Here is a 27,063-nt window from a genome sequence, read left to right as displayed (position 1 = left end):
CAAAGCCAAGCCTTCTCTCTCTGCACTCAACAAAACCTCACTTAAACAGGCTCGTCAGGTCATGGAATAAAGTACTAGAACTCTTTGTTGGGGAAAATGCCAGTCAACCTTACCCGTCAGAACGCTGCCTTTAAGATCAAAGAGATCTCTTTCCTTCAGCCTAATCCACCCCTCTCTCTGGTTTCTCCCCTAGCCCCACTAGGCTAGAAGCTTCCTGGCTTCTCCTACATCAGGATCCCCAACAAACCCACTCCCAGGTGGATAAGAGCCCAGGCAGTTCCCTAGACCACGTTCACTACTTCCTAGCTACCCAAGAGCAGGACATCGCAGACACCGGCCTCTTGGAATATTCCCTCCGCTCCTCACATTTACAGGAAGGACTCAAGTAAGCCTCGACGCCAGTTCAGTCGGCCCGGGGCCACTAATACCAGTGGGATCCAGTGGGTTCTACGTGGTGAGTGGGTGGCGGATAAGAGAGATGCGACACCCCCCGCCCCCACGCCGGGACTAGGCACACCGTGAGGGGGCCAGGCACTTCCATACGCCCTCCGGTCGTCGGGCACCTACCACCCACCCCTCGCCACCAAGCTGGGTGCAGAGAACAGGGCAGGCGCACGGACGGTTCTTACGGCCCCAGGCGCCAGACCCAGGGCACAGAAGCCGGGATCTCACGCGCGACCGCACGAGGCCGGGACCCTCCCTCCCCTTCCGTCCACTCCCTTCCCCACCGCCTCCAGTCCCCTCCCGGTCTCCGCCACCCCGCTTCGGGGCCCCCGCCCCCCAGCCGGGCAGCCAATCGGAGCTGGGATCCCGCCCCGGTCCGCAAAGCCGGTGGCGCCCGGAGGCTGCACGGAGAGCTGTGCCCGCGTCAGGTGAGGCGCGCGCGGGGAACGGGGGTCGCGCGCAGGGGAGCGGGGGTCGCGCGCGGCTTCCATAGAGCTCTAGGGCCTGAGCTCGAAGCCCCAGGCCCGCAGGAGGCCCGGGCCCGCGGCCGCCAGAGCCCGGACGCAGCCTGGGCGCCGCCTGCCCGGCCCCGCCCCGCCCCGCCCGGGCCCGGAGTGAGGACGCGGTCGGAGGCCCAGCAGCGCGGGTCCCGGCAAGGGGCTTTCTCAACTACACAAAAGACAGTCTAAAAAATTAAGTCTCCATTTCGGTTAAGACTGCCCGTGGTTTCGGTTTTTATGTAGACCCAAGAGGGCAGGCTCGGCGTCCGCGTGCCGCGTAGTACGGCGGCTCCAGGAGCGCGAGCGGCTGGGCCCGGGCGTAGCCACCGCAGGGCCACTAGCTCGGCCGGGACCCGCCTGGGATGCCCTGGGGTCTGCTCCGCTGGAGCGAACCCTGAGGCGCCGCGCGAGGCACTTGGCCTCTCCTAGCCCCGCTTTCGTCTTTGGAAACTGGAAACTATCACTTATTTCATAGACGGTGTGAGGGTACATGACAGTGTTCTGTAAAGTGCACTCTACATATGAAGTGCTCAGAAATATGGCTAATAATGAGGGTATTTATAAACTACTTAAGTTATAAAAAGAATGAGACATCAGACTTACAGTTTTGGATACTAATTTTTTTCTCTTAACGTTCATTATGTGATAGGAGTTTTCCATCCTATTATACCGCTGTGCGATCTGATCTTGGGCACGTTAACCAACCTCTTGGTGCCTCGATTTTCTCACCTGTAAAAGTGGGGGTAATCATAATGCTTACTTGGTAAGATAGCCCTGAAGAATAAGTGACTTAGCGAACATAAATAGCTTACAATAGGGTTTTCAGCATGGGAAGGATTCAGTAAATGTTAGCTGTCATCATCACCACCTACAAAGCAAGCAATACTGTGCTGAAAGTTTTTCCATCATTAATGTAATTTCTATAGTACGATTTCCAAGAAGATATTAAAATTATGGAAATAAAGGTATTGGTATATTGCTAATTATTTCCTAAAAGATTGTATTGATAAATATGCTCATCCTTCCCTTAACGGGATGCATTCCAGAAAAACACGAACTTAAGTCAAATGTTAGACAAAGTATCAGAAGGGAGATTCTGTAGCCAGAGGGCTAAAAATTACAATAGGGTCTCTAATTATACTTCAACTTTTTTAGGAATAATTCTCAGTGTGTTTTCCCGCATTTCATATGTAATTTTTTTTTTTTTTTTTTTTTTGAGACAGAGTCTCGCCCTGTCGCCAGGCTGGAGTACAGTGGCGCGATCTTGGCTCACAGCAACTTCCACCTGCTGGGTCCAAGCAATTCTTCTGACCTCAGGTGATCCACCCGCCTCGGCCTCCCAAAGTGCTGGGATTATAACAGGCGTGGCATGAGTCACCGCACCCAGCCGATCTTTACTTGTTTATTCTTTGTACCCCCTGCCTATCCAGTTAGCATCTGATTAAAGTCAAAGATTTGCCACTTTGGGCCACATCTATTAATTTTCATCTTTGTTATAATTGTATTTAGTTTTTGATCTACACTGCTTATTACTCCCAGTCATTTTTTATAGAACTGAAATCTGGTAAAATACTCAAAATTGCACGGACTTCTATGTAGAGGCGACTCTCCATCAGATCCTCGGGCTGACAGGGAATCCCACTGTGCAAGAGCTGCGCGCATTTTCATTTCTGATTCTCTTTGGCGTATCCAGGACTCTGATGACAATATCATATATTTATCAGTAGTAACAGGTTGGGCCATTTGTTTTTTGTCATAAATCATATATTTAAGATTTTAGAAATAAGTTGATAGCCATGTATTTTGGAATTTGAAAAAGACATTTCATTACTCAGCTTCAAATTAAGCTTTAATCAAATAGTGAAACTTTCCATTAATGGACAGTGTATACCTTTTTGTTTATTTAAAAAGAAAAACACTGAATATAGAGCCTTCGTGACAGGGGAGCTTAGTTCCTGACAATGTTCTCTTGAGTCTTTTTTTTGAGACGGAGTCTCACTGTGTCACCCAGGCTGGAGTGCAGTGGCGCCATCTTGGCTCACTGCAACCTCCGCCCCCTGGGTTCAAGTGATTCTCATTCCTCAGCTTCCTAAGTAGCTGGGATTACAGGCATGCACCACCATGACCAGCTAATTTTTATATTTTTAGTAGAGACAGGGTTTTGCCATGTTGGCTAGGTTGGTCTCGAACTCCTGACCTCAAGTAATCCACCCACCACAGCCTCCCCAAAGTGCTGGGATTACAGGCGTGAGCCACTTCACCCGGCCTCTCTTCTGTCTTTGAGCTGTGAGCAAATAGCTACATTACATGAACTGCTAGATCTGCCTCATGGTCAGAAATGAAGGTTGAACTCTCAGGAACAGTGATACATATATACACACTGATATTTCCAAAGTACAATGCCCCAAATTGATCCACAAAGGAATTAAGGTCATTTGCAACAAAATCACAGAATAGTTACAAATAAATAGAAGATAAATATGGCCAGGAATTGAGATGAGAGAAAGTATAAGTACAAGAAACTATTCCAGGGGGAAAAAAAGAATAAAGTGTTTCAGTCCTATCCAATAGAATTTTCTGTGATTATGAAAATGTGCTATATTTAATTAATTTACATTCCAATAGCCACTCTGTGTAGCGGCTCCCTTATAGGTCAGTGCAGGCCTATATTTTTGTAATTGAGTCTCAAATTTGTTTCTAGAAAGGTAAACTTGGTCAGTTACATGGTTCTTGTCATTTGAAAGTAAAACATACATGGCGACTTCATTCATTCATTCATTCATTGATCCCCCAAATGTTAATGGCCTTGAAGGAAGCAGAACCTTTCCTGATTCTCAGCTATAGGGAAAATTTTCTGTGGACTTCATTATCAGAGCACCTTGATATGTTATTGCCCTGTGAAAGTCTGTTCAGTTTGGGGCTAGGAGGGATGCAGTCAGTGAAAGTGGCATAATTTGTAATGTTTTTTAGAGTTTTGAATAATTATGCTAACTAACCTTTATAGAAAAGTTTAAAGTATATAGATAAGCAAAAAGAAGTAGTCACTAAAAGTTTCACCACTTAGAGCCATAATTACTGGTAATATTTTGATGTATATATTTCCAGACTTGTGTCCCATGTAGCTATTATATTTTTCTCAATAGATCCCAAAGTATCCAACTCCCACCAGGGCAAGAGTTGCTTTTACCTTTACCCTGAGACCTCTGAGGCTGGCAGCTGGCCCCACCTGAGAGGGTCACCCTCTCCCTAATCCTTCCCCATACTTCTGCGAGTCGCCTGGTTTTGGGGCAATAATAGGTACTTGAGAGGGCCTTTGAGGAGGAACGAGGAAGAAGGTCACAGTTATAGTTTATTCTGCTTTATGCGTAATCCAGGCTTTTTCAACTCTGGCACTGTTGACATTTTGGGCTGGATAACTCTTTGTTGTGTGTGTGTAGTGGGGGTAGAAAGGTGTCCTGTGCATCACAGGATGTTTTGCAGCATCCCTGGCCTTTCCCTACTAGATGCCAATGGCACATACCCTTTTTCCCCCGAGTACAACAATCAGAAATGTTGGTGAGAACTACTGGGTTAATGAAAATCACTAATTTATTGCTGACAAAGCTCTAGAGTTTCAGATTCCAATTTGCATGTGGGAGAGAGACTGAAATCAAAAGGGAAACATAATGTAAGCCAAGGAAGCTGTTTAGTCCTGGCTGTGCTATTAATTTACTGTGAGATTTTGCATCTCTCCCACGTGCAAATTGGAATGTGAAACTCTAGAGCTTTGTCAGCAATAATTTAGTGATTTCCATGAACCCAGTAGTTCTTTTTTTTTTTCTTTTTTTTAAGATGGAGTCTTGCTCTGTCACCCAGGCTGCAGTGCAGTGGGACGATCTCGGCTCATTGCAACCTCTGCCTCCCAAGTTCAAGCAATTCTCCTGCCTCAGCCTCCTGAGTAGCTGGGACTACAGGTGCACGCCACCATGCCCAGGTAATTTTTGTATTTTTAGTAGAGATGGGGTTTCATCATGTTGGCCAGGATGGTCTGGATCTCTTGACTTCGTGATCAGCCCCATGCCCGCCTCGGCCTCCCAAAGTGCTGGGATTACAGGCATGAGCCACCGCACCCGGCCCTTAACCCAGTAGTTCTTACTGACATTTCTGACTGTCGTGCTGGGGAGAAAAGGGTATGTGCCACTGGCACCTAGTGGGGAAAGGCCAGGGATGCTGCAAAGTGATATACTGCCAAGTTTATCAGTTGGGAATCCCAACAGTTAAAAGCATAAAAATGAAAGGAATTTTAAGGAGACTTTTTATAGAAGAGTGGGCAGGATTGGAGAAGCCAACAAGTGATGGTGAGGCACACAGGGAAGAGCTTCAGTGGGCACCATGCCCTCTCTGGTTTAAAGGGGTAGGGAGGGGACCAGAGTTGGGAGGAGGGGGCTGGAGTACTGCTGGAGGAGCCACCCCCTTCCAGAGCTGCTGTGGCCATCACAGAATGCAGCCACTGCCAGAGCAGCAGCCTGAGGAACCAGGCAGGGGGAGTACAAGTATCCCAGCCTCTCTCTTTCTGTTCCTTGCCTGCCGATCTCCTCCACTGGCTAAACCCAGGTGGACGCTAAGAGTACAGTCAGCCTGCCTGCTGAGGAGGGACCACCGGGGATCACCATCAGCAAGGGATCCAATGTCTTTCTGCCTCTGCAGAATGAAGGCTGGGCGGGGCTCTACTTCTTAGGAATAAAAGGAAATAGGCAAAAAATGTTTTTGAAAAACAAAGCACATACTGCGCACCCGTGGGCCACTACTGCTTTTGACCCCTGGCTCTGTTTCATGCAGTAATGTCATGTCATTCTCTTTTTAGGTGCTACAGGATTTCTTTAGGTTTTTTTTCTGTCCACCATATTTCAACTCATGTGTGCTGTTTGTTGTGCTAAAACAAATATTTGCTGATGCCTGAGTGAATAGTTGAATATTTTATATAACTCACACTTATATGTAATGATTTTTCTTGTAACTTAGCTGTTTCTCTTTTACAAACTCAGAAAACCTCAGACTTTGAAAAGGCCTTGAAGCTCCTAATCTGAAATCTGAGAACTTGGAGCACCTTAAAAAATCTAAAGGAAAACAAAACAGTGAAAGAACATGATATAGTCAGTGTAGAGAATAAAATTATTTATCTAATTAATATTGATGATACAGATAACACATTGTGGAATCTTGCTTGTAAAAAATCTTGATCTGCCGAAGAAAGATGTTCTCTCTAGAGATCTTTGAAAGCATAATTAGTGAGCTTTTAAAATGTTAGAAACAAAAGTTAGACCCACACATATTTTGGCTTGTGGAACATTTGCATTCCTTCCCCTGCCCACCCCTCTCCCACCCCCGCACTTGTGAGTTGTGCCTGTGTACGCAGTTCCTGTAGCACTCGGCTGGGCAGAACTCATCTTTCAGCACTAAGGGAACATAGTTATGATCTGGACCTTCTGGGGGTGGTCAGTGCCCAAGAACATGTATGAGACTCCAGAAAGTTCTGCTCTCAACCCTATTTTGAAATAGAGTTACACATTGTTCTACAATTATTTGAGTTAATAAGCAGATCTTTTCAAATGTGATTATGCCCTTCCAAGTTTAAATACACTAGACTTTAGTGAAAGTAATTGACCTCATCTCATTTCTCTCCTGTTATATTAAGATCACTTTCAGTAAAAGGTAGAAGCTTTTGAAGTGGTGAGGAGGAGGTAGAGGAGGGACATAGAGCAGATGGGGGCTGGAAAAGTGGGATAGGGAAGAGAGTGGCTTCTCTTTGACAGAGTACCAAGGAAAAGCCCTATCTGTACAGCACCTTTGTGCCTGGGACCTTGATGGCTGCAACCTGAGCCTCAACCTAGTTTGCTCGCAGAGCCAGAAGAGAAGCTAAAAACCTTCAGTTAACCAAGCCAGAAACCAAGAAAGTTAAACCGAAAGAGAACCCCCCACGCCCTGCAAAAAAAAGAAGTAAAGTGGGTTAAAGTGATACCATGTTAGCACAGAAAGAGAACATAAGGGTCATCTAAGTTCATCTGCCCTCTCTTCTATTTCAAGGTGCAGAAACTAAGGCACAAGGGACCCCGTGTCCTGCTCTTGATCACATAGCTAGTGGGTGCCAAGCCAGTTCTAGAACTCTGTTCTCTGGGGTCACAGGCTGGCTCTTCATCCCCTAGAGAGATAGCTCATCTGTGTGCACCTGAGCCCGTTGTGTTTTGGAGTCAAAGCAAATAAAGGCTCAAACTCCAAGACTGTTTTGCAGACTGGCTGCAGTAGATATGGGGGGAGGAGAAACCTGCTTTAAATTGCTTCAAGTAAGTTGTTTCTGCAAAGGTGTTGACTTTTTTCTTTCAACTTCCTAGTGAGCCACTGCAGCCTGAGCTGTTATTTGTTATTATGCAATAATTCAGGAACTAACTCAAGATTCTTCTTTTTAAAGTGTTTGTTTATTTAGAGACAGAGTCTTGCTCTGTCGCCCAAGCTGGAGTGCAGTGGTGTGATCTCGGCTCACTGCAACCTCTGCCTCCTGGGTTCAAGCAATTCTCATGTCCCAGCCTCCCGAATAGCTGGTATTACAGGCTCGTGCCACCACCCCCTGCTAATTTTTGTAACTTTAGTAGAGACATGGTTTCACCATGTTGGCCAGGCTCGTCTTGAACTCCTGGCCTCAAGTGATCTGCCCGCCTCGGCCTCCCAAAGTACTAGGATTACGGGTGTGAGCCTCCACACCAGGCCTATTTATTTATTTTTAAAGTGGCTGCTCTTAGAAAGGCATACCATGTTTCTGGATGGGAAGGCTTATTAATTCACCCTAATTTAATGTATAAATTTGATGCAATCATAGTCACAGTCCCAATGGAATTTTTTAACGTGGTAAGATGTTCTAAAATTAATGAGATAACTTGAATTACCAGGTATTGAAACACTGTAAAGCCACGATCATGTAAACAGCATGTTATAACCATGGGAATAGAGGTCTGTGGTATAGCAGAAAAAGTGAAAAAAAGAATAACTGTATTCATAAAAATTTAAGTGGGGAGTCACTGGGGAAAGGATTAAATATTCAATAAATAATGTAGAAACAACTCAACTATTTGGAGAAATGTACATTTAGAGCCTTATCTCATGCCATATACCAAAATACTATTTAGATTTGATTAAAAAATAAAAATGTAAATAAAGAAAAGCTAAGGCCAGGTGTGGTGGCTCATGCCTGTAATCCCAGCATTTTGGGAGGCTGAGGTGGGTGGGTCACCTGAGGTCAGGAATTCCAGAACAGCCTGGCCAACATGGCGAAACCCCGTTTCTACTAAAAATAATTAGTGTGGTGGTGTGGTGGCAGGCGCCTGTAATCCCAGCTACTCAGGAGGCTGAGGCGGGAGAATGGCTTGAACCTGGGAGGCAGAGGTTGCAGTGAGCCGAGATCCCACCATTGCACTCCAGCCTGGGTGACAAGAGTGAAACTCTGTCTCAGGAAAAAAAAAAAAGTTAAAAATCTAAAAGAAAATAAAAATGTATCTATTTAATATAAGTCTTTTGGGAAAATATTTCTCAGCCTAATACTAAAAGTTAGAAAACAGAATGTTTTTGTGTTTGACCATTTAAATACTAAACCTTTGAAATTTAAATAAAAAAAGAAAAACTAAACAAACCAAAACCTTTTTGTTACAGGATTAGGTCTTAGATATTTTAAGATATATTAAAATACAGAATAAAGTTCCTCCTTGATTCTGTTCATAGTTTAACTAGTCCTGGCCAGATGATGGGGAGGAAAGGAGAGGGAGCTGTGTGATGGGCAGGCAGAGAGTTGGAAGGTGGAGCCAGATCTCGCTTGGGCTGGGATTGTTGCCTCTCCTGACAGTGCATCTTATTATAAGGGGGAGCTGAAAGCAGAAGGGGAAACAGCACAGAAAGGATCTGTCTGGCCTTTACAGTTATGTGACCATGGCAGGTCCTGCCAGTCACTCACAGCTCTGTGAGCAACTAGCTGGGGTACCCCAGCTGAATGTGCTTTAAAAACAGCAATGTGGCCAGGTGCAGTGGCTCATGCCTGCAGTCTCAGAACTTTGGGAGGCTGAGGCAGGAGGATCACTTGAACCCAGGAGTTCAAGGTTGCAGTGAGCTGTGATCACATGTGCCACTGCATTCCAGTCTGGGTTAAAGAACTAAACCCTGACCCTGAAAAATAAACAAATAAACAGCAATGCCATTTATTCTAGGTGGTACACCCCTGATGCCCAGCGTACGAGTTCCATTTAGGCATCTTTCTCGTGCATATGCATCTCTCCACATCCTTTCGTTTGTTTTATTTTGTTTTGCTTTCCCCAGATTATGTAGGAAAACAATAAAGTTCGTAAGTAATGTTTTGTAGACGACTTTTATAGGAAAACTTTCCTCTAAGATCTCATTAGAAAGGAAAAGCAAGTAGCCTGCCACCGAGCACCTGTGCCAGCACAACTACACTATGGAGCGCCCAGATAAAGTGGCGCTGAACGCACCGCAGCCTCCTAAGTTCAGAAAAGAAAGCTCATTAGCATCTACACTGAAGACGCTCCTGTTCTTCACAGCTTTAATGATCACTGTTCCTATCGGGTTATATTTCACAACTAAATCTTATATATTTGGAGGCACCCTTGGGATGTCCAATAGGGACAGCTGTTTTTATGCTGCTATTGTTGCAGTGGTCGCCGGCCATGTGGGAACCAGAGAGCAATTTAGAGCTGGAGCAGCAGACCTTAGAGATGAAGTCCAACCATTCAGCCTACAGCCTATGACCCGTTTGACCGTCGTTGTTGCTTGGGTAGTTCAGGACTGACAGGACTGGACACCAGGTCTCCTGTTTATCATTGAAGCTCTGGGTGAATGTAAGATAGGACCTGTCAAGGCCTCTGGCACAACCTGGGTTTGAGTCTAGAACCAGAAAGTCTGGAAATTGCAGGGTAGTGCCGCAGTGCCTTGGCTGTCAGGCAGGGTGCTTTACCCTTCCTGAACTCCAGGCACTTCGTCTGTAAAATGGAATTAATACTAGCTTTTTTTTTTTGCCAGGGTTCTGAGGATTAGGGTTAATGTATATGAACTAGCTGACCCAGAGAGGCTCACATCTGTTCTCATCCTCCTCACATTTGGGTGTTCTTTATCTGACTCTCACTCACGTGCAAGCTCCAAGGGAGATTTGAACGAAAGTTCTTAAAAACAGAAGTAAAGCACAGTAGGGTGTTGGGGAGGGCATCTCTGTGGGGCCTACAGGTAGCCAGGGGAGGGCAAGCAGAGTGTGCTTGCTGGGGACCCTCTGCTTCTGTGTCTTCACGCACCCTCCACTTAGTGCTGGCACTCCCACCCTACCCACCACCTGCGGGTCAGCTCTCAGTGTCTTAGTTATCCTTCTGAGTTGTTTTTTTGTTTTTTTGTTTTTAATGAGACAGGGTCTCTCATCTGGGTACAAAATAGTTTGGGGAAAAAAGAGATAGGGTCTCTGTCACCCTGTGAGTGACAGAGGTGACAACATGTGACATGTCAGTGACTCATGTCACCATCACTCTAGGCTGGAGTGCAGTGGCATGATCATAGCTCACTGCAGCCTCAAATTCCTGGGCTCAAGCAATCCTCCTGCCCCCGCCTCCCAAGTAGCTAGGACTATAGGTGTATGCCACAATGCCTGGCTAATTTTTTAATTTTTTAAGTAAAGACAGGGTCTCGTCATGTTGCCCAAGCTGGTCTTGGGCTCTTGGGCTCAAGCAGTCCTCCCACCTCGGCCTCCCACAGTGCTGGGATTACAGATGTGAGCTACCGCACCCGGCCTTTCTGAGATATTTTATGCATAAAAAGACATCACACCTATACTGCCTCCCCAGGATCTGAGAAGAAAGTCCACTTTCTTTGTCACATTCTGCTTTTTGGAGTTTTTCTTCTAGTAGGTTCCCTTTTTCAGATTTTTTTCAGATGTGAAAAGGCTCCAGACTGCAAAAGGAAAGGCATCATGTGTGCTGGCCAGGTTGGGTCATGAGACCCGCTCTCAAAGCAGGAAGGAGCAATGGGAAGAGAGAAGGGAGGGGAGTTGCTGAAAGCAGGCTATTTTCTTTTTTTTTTTTTTCCTTTGAGACAGAGTCTCACTGTGTCGCCCAGTCTGGGAGTGCAGTGGCTCAATCTTGGCTCACTGCAGCCTCCGCCTCCCGGATTCAAGCAATTCTTCTGCCTCAGCCTCCTAAGTAGGTGGGAATTACAGGCATGCGCCACCACACCCGGCTAATTGTTGTATTTTTAGTAGAGACGGGGTTTCACCATGTTAGCCAGGCTGGCCTGGAACTCCTGACCTCAGGTGATCTGCCTTCCTCATCCTCCCAAAGTACTGGGATTACAGGCGTGAGCCACTGTGCCCAGCCCCAAAAGCAGGCTATTTTCAACACAAAGCCTACATGATCACCCATGCACCCTTCCCCAGGTAGTCTTAAGGTTGCCAAGGTTTTGTTTTGTTTGTTTTGGAATGGGGGTGGTTATTTCACTGTCATTCATGGTTCTCATCCCTGTGCTTAACCAAAGAGAATAAGATCAAATGCTGTGCTGGGTCCAAGGGCAGGGGTTGCCACAGCCTTCCCTTTTCAGAGGCCCTCTGCCCTCTGCAAGCTAGGAGTGGTCATTGGCATTGGCTTCCTGGACAGCCTATGCAGGTGGAGGTGCTGGAGAGGCATCTGTAGTGCATTTTTCATCACCTCTGGTTATCCATTTGCCTGACCTTGCCTGCCCAGTTTTAGTTAAAATACAGTGGCGATTCTAGTGGCTCTAACAAGTGAGGGAAAAAATTAATCTTTACAGGCCTCTGTTCTACTGTCATTCCAGTGTTTGTCCAGGTGTGGCTCCTGACTGTCTGTGTGCATTTACCTGGATGCTTGGTGAAAATGCAGATTCATGGCCTCCCCTCCACTCTTGGTCTTCCAAATCAGAATCTGGGAGTGAAACCCAGAAATACGCATTTTCAACAAGAATCCTAGGGGTACATTAAAGTTGAGGACCCCTGTTAAGCCGTGCTGTTGCTGTCTTTCTTTTCCTTCACTCTCTGGTCTCCCCTCATCTCCTTTTGTCACCCCTCCTTCCTTGCTACCCCTGCTCACCTGTTTGCCCCCTCCTTCGTCTTAATGATGAGGGTCCGGAGTGGCTTCTTGGACTACTCTTTGAACATATTAAATTGTAGTCCTCCAGAAACTCAGCTAGGAAGAAAAAAAAAAGTGTATATTTCTTATTGCCTTGCTTGTCCCCATTTAAAAAGCCAGATAAAAAGCTGTCCTCTTCAAGCACCAGTTTTGGGAAGTGCATCCTTCCCATGGAGGCATCCCGTCTCGGACCTGCGCTTGGACATGCCCTTCTCTAAGGAAGCATTGCTGGTGTGACATCCCAGGGAAGTCAGCTACCACCAGCCCCAAAGTAGACACTGGCTTGGGTATCCTTGCTGGAAGGCACAGGTGGTGAAGGCATTTGGGAAAGATGAGACCGATGGGACAGGAAGCACTGGGGGAGCGTGGGGTGGCAAAGGGGAATGTTTGCGTGGAGTTTGGGCGGGTGCCACCACAGACCTGAACCTCTGCTTTTGTCTTTACAGTGACCGAAGGAAGAGACCAAGATGAATACAGAGGTGAGTTCTTTACAAAGACCAGTTTAAGGGATGCTTTTCTTATTGTGTCCTTCATTTCTCCTTTGCAGAGTCTCCATTCGCTTTCAGAAACATCAGCACAAACTTGAGAACACCTCCCCTCTAGCCTACTGATGTGCACGTGGTTCTGGGTGATGCCGGAAGAACTAGGCCCCTCTGAGTTCTTATCTGTGTCTGTCTGGCTTCATTCGAACTTACCCACTGTAGCTAATCCTGAAACAACACTCCCTAGCTCTGGCTAGTAGTGGGGCATGGAGGTTGCTGGGCCCAGATCCCTGCTTTGTGTTATTCTGGAAACACTTTCTCTGCATTGTCTCCTTGGTGCTCTCACTTCCAGTTCTTTGATGCATGGAGATGTCTAGCTCCTTTCCTTTTGTTTTTTCCTTTTGTTTTACGTATCAGCCCCTTCTTGTGTTCACTCCCTTCCAAGTGGAGCCTAGACCTTGGGGTTCATCACTTCAACCACTGCTGTGCTGATGCCCACTATGCTTTTCCCACTTGTCCTGTCCATCCACACGGCAAACACAGAGGCCATCCCCACAAGAGGGGGGTCTTGGGTGAGTGGCACAGCCTTGTGCTGTTTGCAACTGGCAGATATCTCAACACCCTTATCTGGTGCTCAGCACCACCCGCCAGGCCCCCTGTCACTCTAGGCAGCTCCTTGCCAGTGCTCTGAACCCCCAGCTCCAGGCTTCATCCCTCTCCCTAAGCTCTGTCCTCCTCGAAGGTCCCCCTCACTTTTAGCATCAGGATCCCTTTTCATTTTACAGAGGAAAATGTAAACATTCCATCTGACATCATCTCCCTCAATTCCTGCGTCTCCATTTGTCCTGTTCCTCCTGTCACAGTGCAAGGGATGTTTGTCAGTGAGAGAGTTCCAGGTTGTGAACACCAGAAAGCCTGACTTAATGTGGCTTTTTCCTGGAAGTCCAGGTGAAGGGCAGGCTTCAGGGCTGGTCGATCCTGCGGCTCAGTGACTGCCTCAAGGATCCAGGAGCTTTTCATCTCTCTGCTCTCCATCCAGCTGTTGGTTGCATCCTAGGGCAGGTGCCCATGTGGCAGCAGGATGGCTGCAGTGGCAGTTGGGGCCACACATGTTCGCATTCCCTTTCATCAGCAGGAAGAAGTGGCTTCCTGCAACTCCTTCAGGGGAGTGGGAGCCTTTATTTGAAGCCCCATCAAATGTCTCCTTCGGTCTTATTGGCCAGAATCAGGTCCTGGACCATAGTGTGTCTGAGGAGCAGGGATTTTGTGATTGGCTTCAACTACTCAGGCCCATCCTGGAGCAGCTTCCCCCCTGCCCCAGGGCTGGGTGTGGAAAGAAGAAAGGCGGATGTATCCCTGTCTGGTATGAGACATTCCTGGTCCATTTTCATGCTGCTATAAAGAACTGCCCAAGACTGGGTAATTTAAAAAGGAAAGAGGTTTAATTGACTCACAGTTTAGCATGGCTGGGGAGGCCTCAGGAAACTTAACAATTATGGTGGAAGGCAAAGGGAAAGCAAGGCACCTTCTTCACAAGGTGGCAGGAAGGCGAAGTGCTGAGCGAAGGGGGAAGACCCCCTTATAAAACCATCAGATCTCGTGAGAACTCACTATCATGAGAACAGCATTGGGGAAACCACCCCTGTGATTCAGTTACCTCCACCTGGCTCCTCCCTTGACACACAGGGATTATGGGGATTACAATTCAAGATGAGATTTGGATGGGGACACAAAATATAACCATATCACTTAGTGACGGTATACCCTTCTCCTGCTCTGAAACTGCACACTCCTGCCTGCTCAGACCTTGCACCGCCTCCTTAGTTATCTCCTTTGCCATCTGCATCATTAACCTAATTCCCTACCTCTTTCTCATCAATATTTCAAAATGCTTTCTTCAGAACAAAATGACACCTCACATCTTGTCAAGCAACTGTTATCCTATCTTTCTCATCCCCTGCAAGGCAGGCTTCTCGAAAAAGATACCTGCAGTTAATTTCTCCATTTTCTCTTCCCTGGGTCATTCTCAGCCTGTTGTAGTCTGGTTTCTTTTCCCATATTATATACTAAAATCAGTCTTGTCAGGGTCAATGATGATCTCTGTAAATTTTATAAAAATTTATTTTGTAATAATATAGACACATGTTCATAGTGTAAAACTCAGGCTACAGAATGGAAAACAGCCAAAAGTAAGTCTCCCTATTAGGTTATCTTGGCCAGCCCTGCCCCACTTGGGGCTGACTTCTGGTAACCACTTTCTTGTGCCTCTGACCTCCTTATCTGAAGGCCCCTGTGGCTCACCCTGTGGCTTGCTCTAATTCTTAGGGTCTTTTAAGTTCTAAAGAAACAATAGAAGCTTTGCATTAATATTAAGCTTATACACCCTGGTCCAGGAGCAGTTCCATCAGTCATCAGTGATCTCTTCTGTCCTCTTTGATGGCTTTTCCTCTTAACATAAGAACATTCCTAGACTTGGGTCCTCCTCTGCTGTTCCTTACATATATATTTTTTATATTTATATATATATGGTTTTTTTTTTCAAGATAGAGCCTCACTCTGTCACCCAGTTGGAGTACAGCAGCGTGATCTTAGCTCACTGCAACCTCTGCCTCCTGGGTTCATGCGATTCTCCCACCTCAGCCTACCGAGTAGCTGGGATTACAGGAGCACCACCACACCTGGGTAATTTTTGTGTTTTTAGTAGAGATGGGGTTTTGCTATGTTGGCCAGGCTGGGCTTGAACCCCTGACCTCGAGTGATCCTCCCACCTCGGCCTCCCAAAGTGCTGGGTTTACAGGCATGAGCCACCATGCCTGTCACTCATCTCAGTCAGAGCTGCCACAGGGACCCCAAGCCCATTATAACCCAGGCTGGACTTGCTGCTTTCACTTGCCCCAAATCTGCTCCTCCTCAAAGGGCCATCCGTGGGCTAGGCGCTCCAGTCCCCTCACTCTGTTCCCACAAGCCAGCAGCCAGTGACCAAGGCTGTAAATCCTGTCATTGCCTTGATGAGGTCACCAATATTTATGTGACACCACACTGTACCAGAGTCTAGACCTGGCTTGATGGCTCTAATGGTAAAAATGTAAGTGTGGTACTCATGCTCATGGAACTTATCGCTAAGTGGGACCACCATATCTTTCCAGTCTGTCCCTTCCTTATTCTACTTCCTGCCTCCTCATCACTTCCTCACCTAATTCTTTTCTTCTTCTCCTTTGCTTTCCTCACCCTCCTCTAGGCCATTCCCTCTCCCTTTTGGAAGGCAGGGGGAAGAGACCTCAGGCACAGGGACGGTCCACACACCCAGTTCCTGACTCATTGCCTCTGCTGCGCTGTGCAAGGCTCCGCTCTCAGACTTATTTATATTTTATTCATTTTCTCTCCATCCCCATTCTCACCCTGCCAAAGCCAACTATTCTAATGAATTAAGTGGTTTTCCTTTTTTATTTGTGTATGTTCATGAAAAATTTTGTTTTTGTGCAAATACCTTCTAAATTTATATACAGTAGACTGGGCACCGTGGCTCACGCCTGTAATCCCAACACTTTGGGAGGCCGAGGCGGGCGGATCACCTGAGGTCAGGAGTTTGAGACCAGCCTGGCCAACGTGGCGAAACCCCATCTCTACTAAAAATACAAAAATTTGTCAGGCGTAGTGGCACATGCCTGTAATCCCAGCTACTCAGGAGGCTGAGGCAGGAGAATCACTTGAACCCAAGAGGCAGAGGTTGCAGTGAGCCAAGATTGTGCCATTGCACTCCAGCCTGGGCTACAGAGCGAGACTCTGCCTCAAAATAAAATAAAATAAAATAAAATTATATGCAGTAAAACTGCCTCTCTTTTTTGGTGTAGAAGTTTACCCATTAAAACGCATATGCGTAACCATCACCCCAGGATGTCAGGACGCAGAACCTCACCCCAAAACATTCTTTTCTGTTGCTCCTTTATAGTCACAACCTCCCTTTGCTACTGACCCCTGGCAACATATATCACTTCCTGTGTGATATACGTTTTTTGTTTTCCTGAAACAGTCTCGCCCTTGTCACCCAGGCTGGAGTGCAGTGGTGTGATCTCAGCTCACTGCAGCCTCTGCCTCCTGTTTCAAGCAATTCTTCAGCCGCAGCCTCCCATGTAGCTGGGATTATAGAAGTGGGCCACCACACCCAGCTAATTTTAGTAGAGACAGAGTTTTGCCATGTTGGCCAGGCTGGTCTTGAACTCCTGATCTCAAGTGACCCAAATGCCTCTCGACCTCCCAAAGTGCTGGGATTACAGGCATGAGCCACGGTGCCCAGCCTGATATACTTTTAATGTACATAATTGTATTTTATATCATTTATATCTCATTCTCCATTTTTCTGCATGTTCAAGATATATAGTTAATCTGCTACACAGCAGCCCAGAATGTGCATCCATTTAGTCCTAACAAAAAGCCTAGAAGCAAGATGCTATTATTACCCATTTTGTAGATGAGGAAAATGAGCAATAAGTCAATTGCTGTAAGTCACAGGGGTTTAAGGAGCATAACGGAGATCTAAGCCCTGATGTTTTTGACCCGTGAATGCCTTTGTTCTTGTCTATATCCAGCTAATCTTGTCCATCCAGTTCAAATGTCCTTTGTACTGCACAAACAGTTTTCTCAGAGTCCTCTCTCGGGAAGTCATACCTCCCTCTTATGAATTTCCATTGCGCTTTATGTATCTTTTCTTTTGTTACCTTCCCCTCCCACTTTGACTGTAGCTGTCAGGGTGCCTCACTCATCTTAGCATCCCCATGGCATCTGGCTTGATGCCTCATGCATAGCTTATCTTCACTAAATATCAGTTGACTAAATGATAGGATGATTCAGAGACTGTTAAGTAATCTTCTAATGCAATCCAGAGCTTGGGAGGGTCAATGAAAATGTAGAGGAAGGAAATCATACGACAGAAATTTTCAAGCAAAACTAGTTGTGGCCCAGAGGCTGGCTGGAGGGAGAGACAGAAGAAGGACCATCGGCCACAGTCAGCCTTTGATCCCAGGCTATTTGTTGAATGCAGGAATGACTCCAAGCATTTAAAGCTGGGGGCTGCCAGGATTCCTAGAGCTACTGGCTTTTGCCCAGAAGTTCAGAGGACAGCCCGTCAGGAAGGGTGGATAATTGGAGTTTAGCACACAGCGTGAAGATCCAGGGCGCGGTGGGAAAGCCAGGTTGAAATGCCTTGGGAATGCAGCTTGGAAGAGAGGATGGCCCACAGCTCAGAATGCTAGGGTCTTTGGCATAGAGGTGGTCATGGAAACCCTGAGAATGAGGGACCCCATACTCTGGGGCTATGGGGGAGAGAGAAAAATAGAGGGATGAAGATTGAGCTTTGGGAAATATGCACATCTTGGGCAAAATGAAGAAAGAAAGTGAAATGTGAAAAGAAAACCTCGGTAGCATGAGGTGAGAGAAGAAAGGAAGGAGTGAGTTTGAAGAAGGTCCAGGTAAGGGTCGCCCACGTCTGAAGTCCAGGAGCATGTGGCTGAGAAGCCCTTGAATGTGATGAGAAGGTCTTGGATGACCCATGGTGAAGCAGTGAGGTGTGGGAGTGAAAACCAATTGCAGCAGGGCCAGGAGGGGTGAGAGGAGTCTGGGGCACTTGGGGTCATTGGATGGGGCAGGGGCAGCAGAGGACTCTGAGCACTGTAGAGGGAGCTCTAGGAAGGAAAGTGGGAGTGAGCCAAGGCGCTATACACTGCAGAGTTCTCAGCCCTCTGATATTTATGTCTGTTTTCAGTGGTGGTTTATATTTTAGATAATGAATACATTTGTGTGATTCTAAACTTTAAAGAAGAAAAAAAGAAAAAAAAATATTTTCTATGAGAAGCCTTCTTCCCTCCTATCCCTGTTTCCCAGCCACTCTGTTTTTCTTGCTCCCAGCAAGAGCATGTCACCAGTTTCAGTGTTACAGGTTTCTGGGCTGTCCTTTCAAAGAGATTCTAAACATAGACAGTATCTTTTTCCTTTGGCTACCACCCCTCCTGTTACTACACAGACTGTAGCACACAGTGCACACTAGCCTGTCCTTTGCTTCTTTCACCCGATAATCTATCTTGGAGACCAGTCCCTTTCAATACATAAAGGGCTTCCTTGTTCTTTTATTTTTATATAGCTGTGTAATACTCCATTTCACAAGTCTATCATAACTTTCATAGCCAGCCTGTTATTAATGACATATAGATTATTTCCATCTTTTGCTTGTTATAAGCAAGGCTGCAGTAAGCCTAAGTCACTTGACTTGTGTAGCTCTATAGGACACATTATCTTACAGTTGGATTTACCAGCACAAAGGGCATTTGCATTTTAATTGGTAATAAATATTTCCAAGTTGCTCTCCATAAATTAGGTTCTTCTCTCCCTCCTGCAACATATGAACATACCTGTTTTCCCAGGCCAACCAATGTGTTATCAAACTTTTTTTTAATTCTTGCAAATAGTGGATGAAAACGACTAGCTTGTTCTGTCTGACTGCCTGGACTCTCCTTCCACCTTTTCAGCACCTGCCCTCATGCCTCATCTTGAAGTTTTTCTACAGTGATTTTACATTTTCTTCTACCCTCTTTATCTCAAAAAAAATTTTTTTTCTAAGTTGGCAGAGCACATTCCTAACTCTATAAACTCCATTTTTGCATCTGGAGTGCCAAACACCAGCTTCTCTGAGTCCAAGGGTGAGGGTGCAAGCTCACTCTGTGACTGTGATTTGGACCTGAGTGAGTTTTTTAGTCACTTTGCTGTGCTTATGTGTCCTTTTCTGCTGTCTCAAAACTGCTCCTGTTCTTTGTTCCTTAAATACCACCTCTATAGGGCTATTTGTAGTGGCATTTTCCCAAAGGTTCAGGATAGCAAAGCACAGCAGACAACTGAAAATGGAAGTGTAGATGTCCTGGTTTCTGGAAGTCCATTGCTCCCTCTTCCACTGGGCATTTCTCACTGGCTTCCTTCTCTGCAGATTTCAGCCTTTTGCTAACCTGCGTGCACTTTCCCCTTTCCTCTGCCTCCTACTGGTTTCTAGCCCCAAAGTTTTAGCTGCTACTACAGAGTGGTCTAGCCATCTCTGATTTGCAGTTTCCCTTCAGAACGCACCTTCAAGATCCCTCACGTAAAATGAAGAGGCTCACATTAAAAGGCCTAACAAGTAATTTTTCTCAAAAATAAAGTTCTTCCCCTAAGAGGAGCTTGACTATTAAGATACCAGTGTTTTCACTCATCTTTTTTTTTTTTTTTTTTTGAGAGGGAGTGTTGCTCTGTCGCCCAGGCTAAAGTGCAGTGGTGCAATCTTGGCTCACCGCAACCCCTGCCTCCCTGGTTCAAGTGATTCTCCTGCCTCAGGCTACCAAGTAGCTGGGGTTACAGGCACCCGCTACCACCATACCTGACTAATTTTTTTGTATTTTTAGTAGAGGCAGGGTTTCACTATGTTGGTCGGGCAAGTCTGGAAACTCCTGACCTCAAGTGATCCGCCCACCTCAGCCTCCCAGAGTGCTGGGTTTACAGACATGAGCCACTGCACTGGGCCTTTCACCCATATCTTGTCCCTGTGTGTCAGTTTTGCAAGGCAATAATATCGAAACCAAATCCTAAAGCAGTTTATAATTTAGCCTGACGCACTGTGCAAGCCAGGTTTTGTATGCAAGTTTGTGTGTATCATTAACTAATGAAACCTTAAAAAGCAATTTGGCTTATTTATAGATAATAGAGCTGTTTCTTAACCTTGTGGCTTTTTTTTAAGCTGGTAGAAGCATATCCTGGTTGTTATCTGGAATGTAGTAATTCAGTAACCTTAAGAATGCCATAAATATTTAACCTAATAAGGGAATTGCTAGTCTTCTTTTCTTGATTGAAAGGGAAACAAATATTAATATTTGATCATTAATATGTGTTTTGGCTGTACAGATTTCTCCAGAGGCTGTCTTATTGCTTTTTGGTAATTAGAAATTACAAAAAAAAAAAAAAAATTAGACTTGTAACCCAAAAAGGACTTACTTGGTGAAATTGTCAATTGTCAGCTGGGCACTGTGGCCACTCCTTCCTCTACTCTTCCCTGACTTCCAGAAGAGAAGCCAGGAACTAGGTCTCCCAGAGTCCCCTTTTATATGTGAAGTCCACTCCCAGGACTCCCAGGAAACTTGCAAGGCTGAAGAAAGAGAGGCAGTTAGTCATAGGAGACAGTTCAGTCAGATGTGTGAGCCAAGGCCAGTGTACGGTTTAGCAGCAGTGGGCAGTCAGGCTCTGTGAATCACTCTTCCCAAGCTGCAGGCTGAGAGAGGCTGAGATCCTTTCCAGACGTCTTGGCTTCTGGGCAAGTTCTGGAGAATCTCTTGCTTCAATATTGAATTGTATAACAACAGTACAAGGTCTAGGAGAAAAGAAATGGAAGTGTACTGTTGTCAGGTTCTTTACAGTATATGTGGAATAGTGCATAACATTACTTTAAAGTAGACTGTGGTAGGTAAAATATATATTATAAAACCCTTAAATTCTGAAAAAGAGTTACAGCTAATAGCCAACAAATGGGATAAAATGGAATCATAATAAATATTCTAATTAATCCAAAATAAGGCAGGAAAAGAGGGGAAAAAGAACAGATTGAACAAATAACAGGATTTCTATAGAATTTGGATGGAATCCCAACCATATCAATAATCACAATGTAAATTGTCTAAACGTTTCAACTAAAAGGCAGAGATTGTTAGATTGAGTTAAAAAAAAGCAAGACCTAACTATATGCTGCCTATAAGAAACTAACTATAGCTATGAAAACACATATAAATTAAATGTGAAAGGTTGGGAAAAAATGTATTATGCAACACTGATCAACAGAAATTGGGAATGGATTGTTAACATCAGACAAAATAAATTATAGGGCAAAAAATATTACCAGGAATAAAAATGGTCATTTTAGAAAGATAAAGGGGTCAATTAAAAAAAAGGACATAACCATCCTAAACATGTATGTATCTAATAACAGAGTTTTGAAATATGTGGGTCAAAACTGATAGAACTGAAAGGAGAAATACACAGTTATGTACAATTATATTCAGAGATTTCACTACCCTCAATAATTGCTAGAGCAAGGAGACAGGAAATCAGGAAGGATACAGAAGACCTGAACAACACAATCAACCAACTTGATCTAACAGACTTATAGAACACTCCACCCAACAATAGCAGAATACACATTCTTTTCAAGTGTGCCCAGAACATTAACCAAGATAGAGCACATCCCAGATCATAAAATATCTCAATAAATCTAAAAGGATTCAAATCATTTAAAGAATGTTCTCTGACCACAGTGGGATTAAATGAGAAATCAATAATAGAAAAACATTTGGCAAATCCCCAAACATTTGGAAGAAATCCTGGAAGAAGAAGACAAGAGCAGTGGGCACAGGAAGAGGAGCAGAGTCAGTGAGAAGTGATGACAACTGGGTACAGAGGTGAAGAAAAGGGGCAAATCTGAGATGACATTCATGTTTCTATGCTCAGAGGCATCCACGAAGTGAGTTTAAGGGATGCATGGAGATTAATTTTTTTTTTTTTTTTTTGAGATAGAGTCTCACTCTGTCACCCAGGCTGGAGTGCAGTGGCGTGATCTTGGGTCACTGCAATCTCCACCTCCCAGGTTCAGGCAATTCTCGTGCCTCAGCCTCCTAAGTAGCTGGCATTACAGGCACCTGCCAACACGCCCAGCTAATTTTTGTATTTTTAGTAGAGACGAGGTTTCTCCATGTTGTCCAGGCTGGTCTGGAACTCCTGACCTCAAGTGATCCACCTGCCTCGGCCTCCCAAAGTGCTGGGATTACAGGCATGAGCCACCATGCCCAGTGCATGGAGATAAATTTTATCAGTTTTTATTATACTGAGTTGCTGTATAACTTAAAAGTCAGTTTGATTTTTCACTGTAATACTGTTCACATACAGCCTCCAGCAGTGCACTTAAATAACATTTAAGATACTGCAGTATCTTAAATGTGGAACTCAGAAGGCTGTAGTGAAGAGTCAAAGCCTGTGGATCCCAAGCTGAGTAAGGTGACCAATCATGGTTTGCCCATTTGCCTCCTCTGCCAGCATCTGATGAAGAAGCTGTGACCTCTGAATGACTCCCAGCAGTATCAGATTCACGTGTCCACTGGAGGAGGGACCCAGGGAGGGCAGAAGTACCAGCCCATGGGCTGGGTCTGGCTTAATGAGGAAAGCTCCCTCATTATTGGAGATGGAGCAGTAGAAGTAGAGAGCCAAATTGGGGGAACACTTTCTGTGGGTGCTCGGAAGGTTTTCAACCTATAGACATGGTGGAGCACCTTCAGGAACAGGTTTTGGCGGGACTGACTTCTCTCCAAGCCCCCATTTCGGGGACTGTCTCATCCCATCCTGATGCCGTGGCTTCCTGTGTGTTTTGGGCTGGCTTCCATCTTGCTCGTCGGGACCCTGCCAGCTCCTTTGTTTTGCAGTTTTCTGCTCGATGCCTACAGTGTTTTCAAACTCCACCTTGTTCCCTTGTGTTTCAGCCCAAGAGGAAGTTTGGCGTCGTGGTGGTTGGTGTTGGCCGAGCCGGCTCCGTGCGGATGAGGGACTTGCGGAATCCACACCCTTCCTCAGCGTTCCTGAACCTGATTGGCTTCGTGTCCAGGTGGCTCACACTGTCTTTGTGCTTCATAATTTGTGGAAAGCCCAGTGAGGCGGATTAGCTGCAGGACATGGAGATTTTCCAGACCCAGGGCAGGGAGAGCCATCTCCCGACTGAGAACTGTGCTTAGGGTCAGCCCCACAAGATCTCAGGTTGGGATGGGTCTGGGAACTGAAGCTTGCTGGGCCGGCAGCTGGGATGCACAGTAGGTTGGCCTGGGAGACTGGAAGACAGAGGCAGGAGGGTGAGCTCAAGGCTGACAGTTAGAGAAGGGGCACAGAAAACACATGTATGGGGCTTTGGCCTGAAAGGCTTTCAGTGTGCACCAGGGAATCCTGACATAGTCATCATGACAGCCGTCCTAGGTGGTCCTGGGCTCTACATGTGATATTTCCTTTTAGGTAGTGTTATTAACTCCCAGTTTACAGATAAGGAGGCTGAACCACAGAAAGTTTAAGTAATCTGCCTGAGGTCACACAGCTGGAAAGTCTAAGAACTGAAGTTGAGCAGAAGTCTGTTTCCAAAGCCCATCTTTTAAACACCATGTGTTCTTTTGCCATTGGTAATTTTGAGCCTCACTTTTTTTTTTTTTTTTTTTTGAGACAGGGTCTCACTCTGTCACCCAAGCTGCAGTGCAATGGTGCAATCACAATGCACTGCAGCCTTGACCGTCTGGGCTCAAGTGATCCTCCCGCCTCACGGCTCAAGTGATCCTCCTGCCTCAGCCTCCTGAGTAGGTGGGACTACAGACACACACACACCACCACGCCTGGATAATTTTTTTTTTTTTTTTTTGTAGAGACAGGGTCTCCCTATGTTGCCTAGACTGGTCTCAAACTCCTGGAGTCAAGTGATCCTCCTTCCTTGGCCTCCCAAAGTGCTGAGATTATAGGTGTGAGCCAGCACATCCAGCCTCCCCCTTTTCTTTAAGGATTCATTTATCTCCAGTCAAAATCAAACTTATCACCTTGTTTCTTCTTCCTCATGCTCAAATTTTCCACTCACTCCTGTAAACACACACACACACACACACACACGCACCACTCACCAGACTAATCCTGTATAACATCATTTGTCAATATTAATTGTGAACTAGATACAGGCACCAGACTAATCCTGTGTGACATCATTTATCCATATTAATTGTGGACTAGGTGCAGGCACTGGGCTGGGCCTGGAGACGTGGTAGTGAGCAAGTTAGGCAACTCTTTTTCTAGTGCTTTAGAGACATCAGATAAATATTTACACAAAGCATACGTAACAATTGTGATGGTCCATGCAGAAATTTTTTCATGTTTTCATTCATGGGGCCATCCTCTTCCTGCCTGTCTCAAAACGTGGCCCCACTTTTAAGGATTTAAAATGGGCTTGGAGGCACCAGGGAGACCCAGAAGTGCTAGAATCTGCCCTTGGCCAGCCTTCTCCTCCCCATAAGATTCCAAGGGAGCTGCACACAAATGGGAGAGCAAAGTTAAGATCAGGCAGCACCGTAACCCCCATCGCACCCCCATCCGGAGCTGGGACCACACACAGCACTTGGGTGCAAGGCTGAAGTGGGACCTCTCCTTTTCCCTTAAGCCCCAGTCCTCTGCCAGTTGGCTTCCAGGATTAGCTCAGTGGGAACACCTACACTACCCAGATTGTATGGGAGGATGTCCAGGTCACACCCCTGCATGACAGCCCTGCCAGTACTCACACTGTTTCCCTCTTCACATACCCTTCCCCTCCTGACCTACCTGCTAAGTTCTACCTCCTCCCCAGGAAGCTTTTCTGGTGTATTCCTTTCCCACCCTGAGTCTCCATCTCCTACTTCCAAGCACCACATTTCTCCTGGTAGTCTTGTGGTGGTGGTATGTACACGTGTGTGTGTGTGTGTGTGTGTGTGTGTGTCTTCCTCTAGCTGACTGAGCTCATTAAAAGGCGAGGATTTTAATTTGTTCTCCATGATTTCTCCTACAGCGCCTAGTACATAATAGGCAAACAATAAGTATTGCTGAAATTGAGCAATTTAGTTTGGGTGGCCCCCTTAGAACAAACCTAGCATAATACTCTTTGGGAGCTAAATTTCCCGGAATGCTTTCTGCCTGCTGCAGCTCAGCTGGAGCTCTGAGCGGGCTGAGGGCCTTCTGCTTGCTGCCTGTCCCACATTCCCTCATGACTGCCACCCTTAGAGGGCTACTCTCCTGCCCCAGCCACTGCACTGGGCGGTGTACGGACTGCTGGGGCTTTGGCTCTTCGAAGACTGCAGCTCCCCCATGCTCTAAAAGAGTCAGAAGGCCTTGGGTTCCCCTCCTGCTTCTGCTCCTGGTTAGTCAAGGCTATCACTGCCTATTATGTGCTAGGCACTGTAGGAGGAATCATGGAGAACGAATTCCTCACCTTCCAATGAGCTCAGTCAGCCAGAGGGAGGAAGACACACACACAGACACACACACACACAAACATGTGCGTACATACTACTGGGCTTCGTTAGCTTAGCTATAAAGTAGCTTGAAGTCGCATGCCAGTTTGCACCCTAAATGTGTTAATGTATTGGATTTGGATTAGGCTTGGTAGTCCCAGTGTTTGGCCAAGTGCTTGGAACTGGAAGTGACCGTAGAGCTCACTTTTCATGAGATAAAAGTAGATTGTTCCTTTTATTTTTATGTTATTTTATTTTTGAGGAGTCTCACTCTGTCACTCAGGCTGGAGTGCTGTGGTGCAATCTTGGCTCACTGCAACTTCCATCTCCCGGATTCAAGTGATTCTCCTGCCTCAGCCTCCCAGGTAGCTGGGATTACAGGCACCCACCACCACGTTTGGCTAACTTTTGTATTTTTTGTAGATACAGGGTTTCACCATGTTGGCCAGGCTGGTCTTGAACTCCTGACCTCAAGTGATCCACCCGCCTCAGCCTCCCAAAGTGCTAGGATTACAGGCTTGAGCCACCGCACCCAGCTGTTTCTTTTGTTTTGGAGATGAAGTAATTCAAGACTCTCCCAGGTCATACACGCTGTGAATGGTACTGTTGGCACTCAATGCCAGATCCCCTGACTTGAACCGTGAGGCTATTTTTCTCACTCCACAATGGAAAATAGCCTGGAAGTGGGAGAGAAGAAACTCATTTCTTCATTTCTGGCAGTAGATCACCAGGACCTTGTTGGGAGGAGGGGAGAAGGATGGTGCTCCTTTCTTCTGTCTACCATTGAGTTCCATTTCTCTGTTACTCTGAAATAGAAGGGAGCTCGGGAGCATTGATGGAGTCCAGCAGATTTCTTTGGAGGATGCTCTTTCCAGCCAAGAGGTGGAGGTCGCCTATATCTGCAGTGAGAGCTCCAGCCATGAGGACTACATCAGGTGGGTTTTCCACACAGGCAGTCCTTGCCTTACACAGCAGTGCAGTACTGGAAAAATAAGCAAGCAAGCTAAAACACCCTGCAAAGGAGTCAGAAGAGCCAATGAGAAAATTACAGTCGCTCTGTGACCAATCACAGAAATGTCAAAACATTAAGAAATTCTTATTGTTGGTTATAAATATATAAGGAAATGAAAAAATAGTAAAATTAATATTTAGTATGTGTAATTTGAAACATTAGAAACATTCAGAATTAAAGTGTTTTATTTCTCTGTAAAAACCCATCGAGAGTAGTTTTCAACAGTAGTGGCCTCCTTCTTCTCACCAGACAGTTTAGGATGTGGAGCCGGCATCCTTGGCGAATTATCATACTCCTTTCTCAGTTTGGATCAGCTTCCAACGTTTTCTCCTTTGTGCTTTCAATGTCATAAAATAACGGTTGAGTTCCTTTAACCCTCAGGACCTGGCAGCTAACAGGGAAGTGCTAGCTGCCTTCCTCAGTCTG

At 45.9% G+C, this 27,063-nt stretch overlaps 1 protein-coding gene across 2 annotated transcripts in view; it reads left to right on the top strand.

Moving 5' to 3' along the window:
• Nucleotides 1-609: 609 nt before the first annotated feature.
• Nucleotides 610-27,063, top strand: part of BLVRA (biliverdin reductase A) — a 41,955-nt gene continuing 15,501 nt past the window's right edge. The window contains exons 1-5 of one of the 2 annotated variants that reach the window (XM_058445413.1): nt 817-872; nt 4,800-4,917; nt 12,541-12,573; nt 23,106-23,227; nt 26,441-26,560. In XM_058445413.1, the coding sequence (XP_058301396.1) occupies nt 12,562-12,573; nt 23,106-23,227; nt 26,441-26,560 (254 nt within the window). In that variant the 5' untranslated portion in view covers nt 817-872; nt 4,800-4,917; nt 12,541-12,561. Of the gene's footprint in view, nt 873-4,799; nt 4,918-12,540; nt 12,574-23,105; nt 23,228-26,440; nt 26,561-27,063 lie in introns of both variants that reach the window. The other variant, XM_032758243.2, reaches the window with a different exon arrangement.

The sequence above is a fragment of the Hylobates moloch genome, unplaced genomic scaffold (genome assembly GCF_009828535.3).
Source record: "Hylobates moloch isolate HMO894 unplaced genomic scaffold, HMol_V3 SCAFFOLD_1, whole genome shotgun sequence".
Classification (NCBI taxonomy): domain Eukaryota; kingdom Metazoa; phylum Chordata; class Mammalia; order Primates; family Hylobatidae; genus Hylobates; species Hylobates moloch.
The sequence above is the reverse complement of the archived record's forward strand: the minus strand, read 5'-3'. Positions and strand labels throughout refer to the sequence as shown.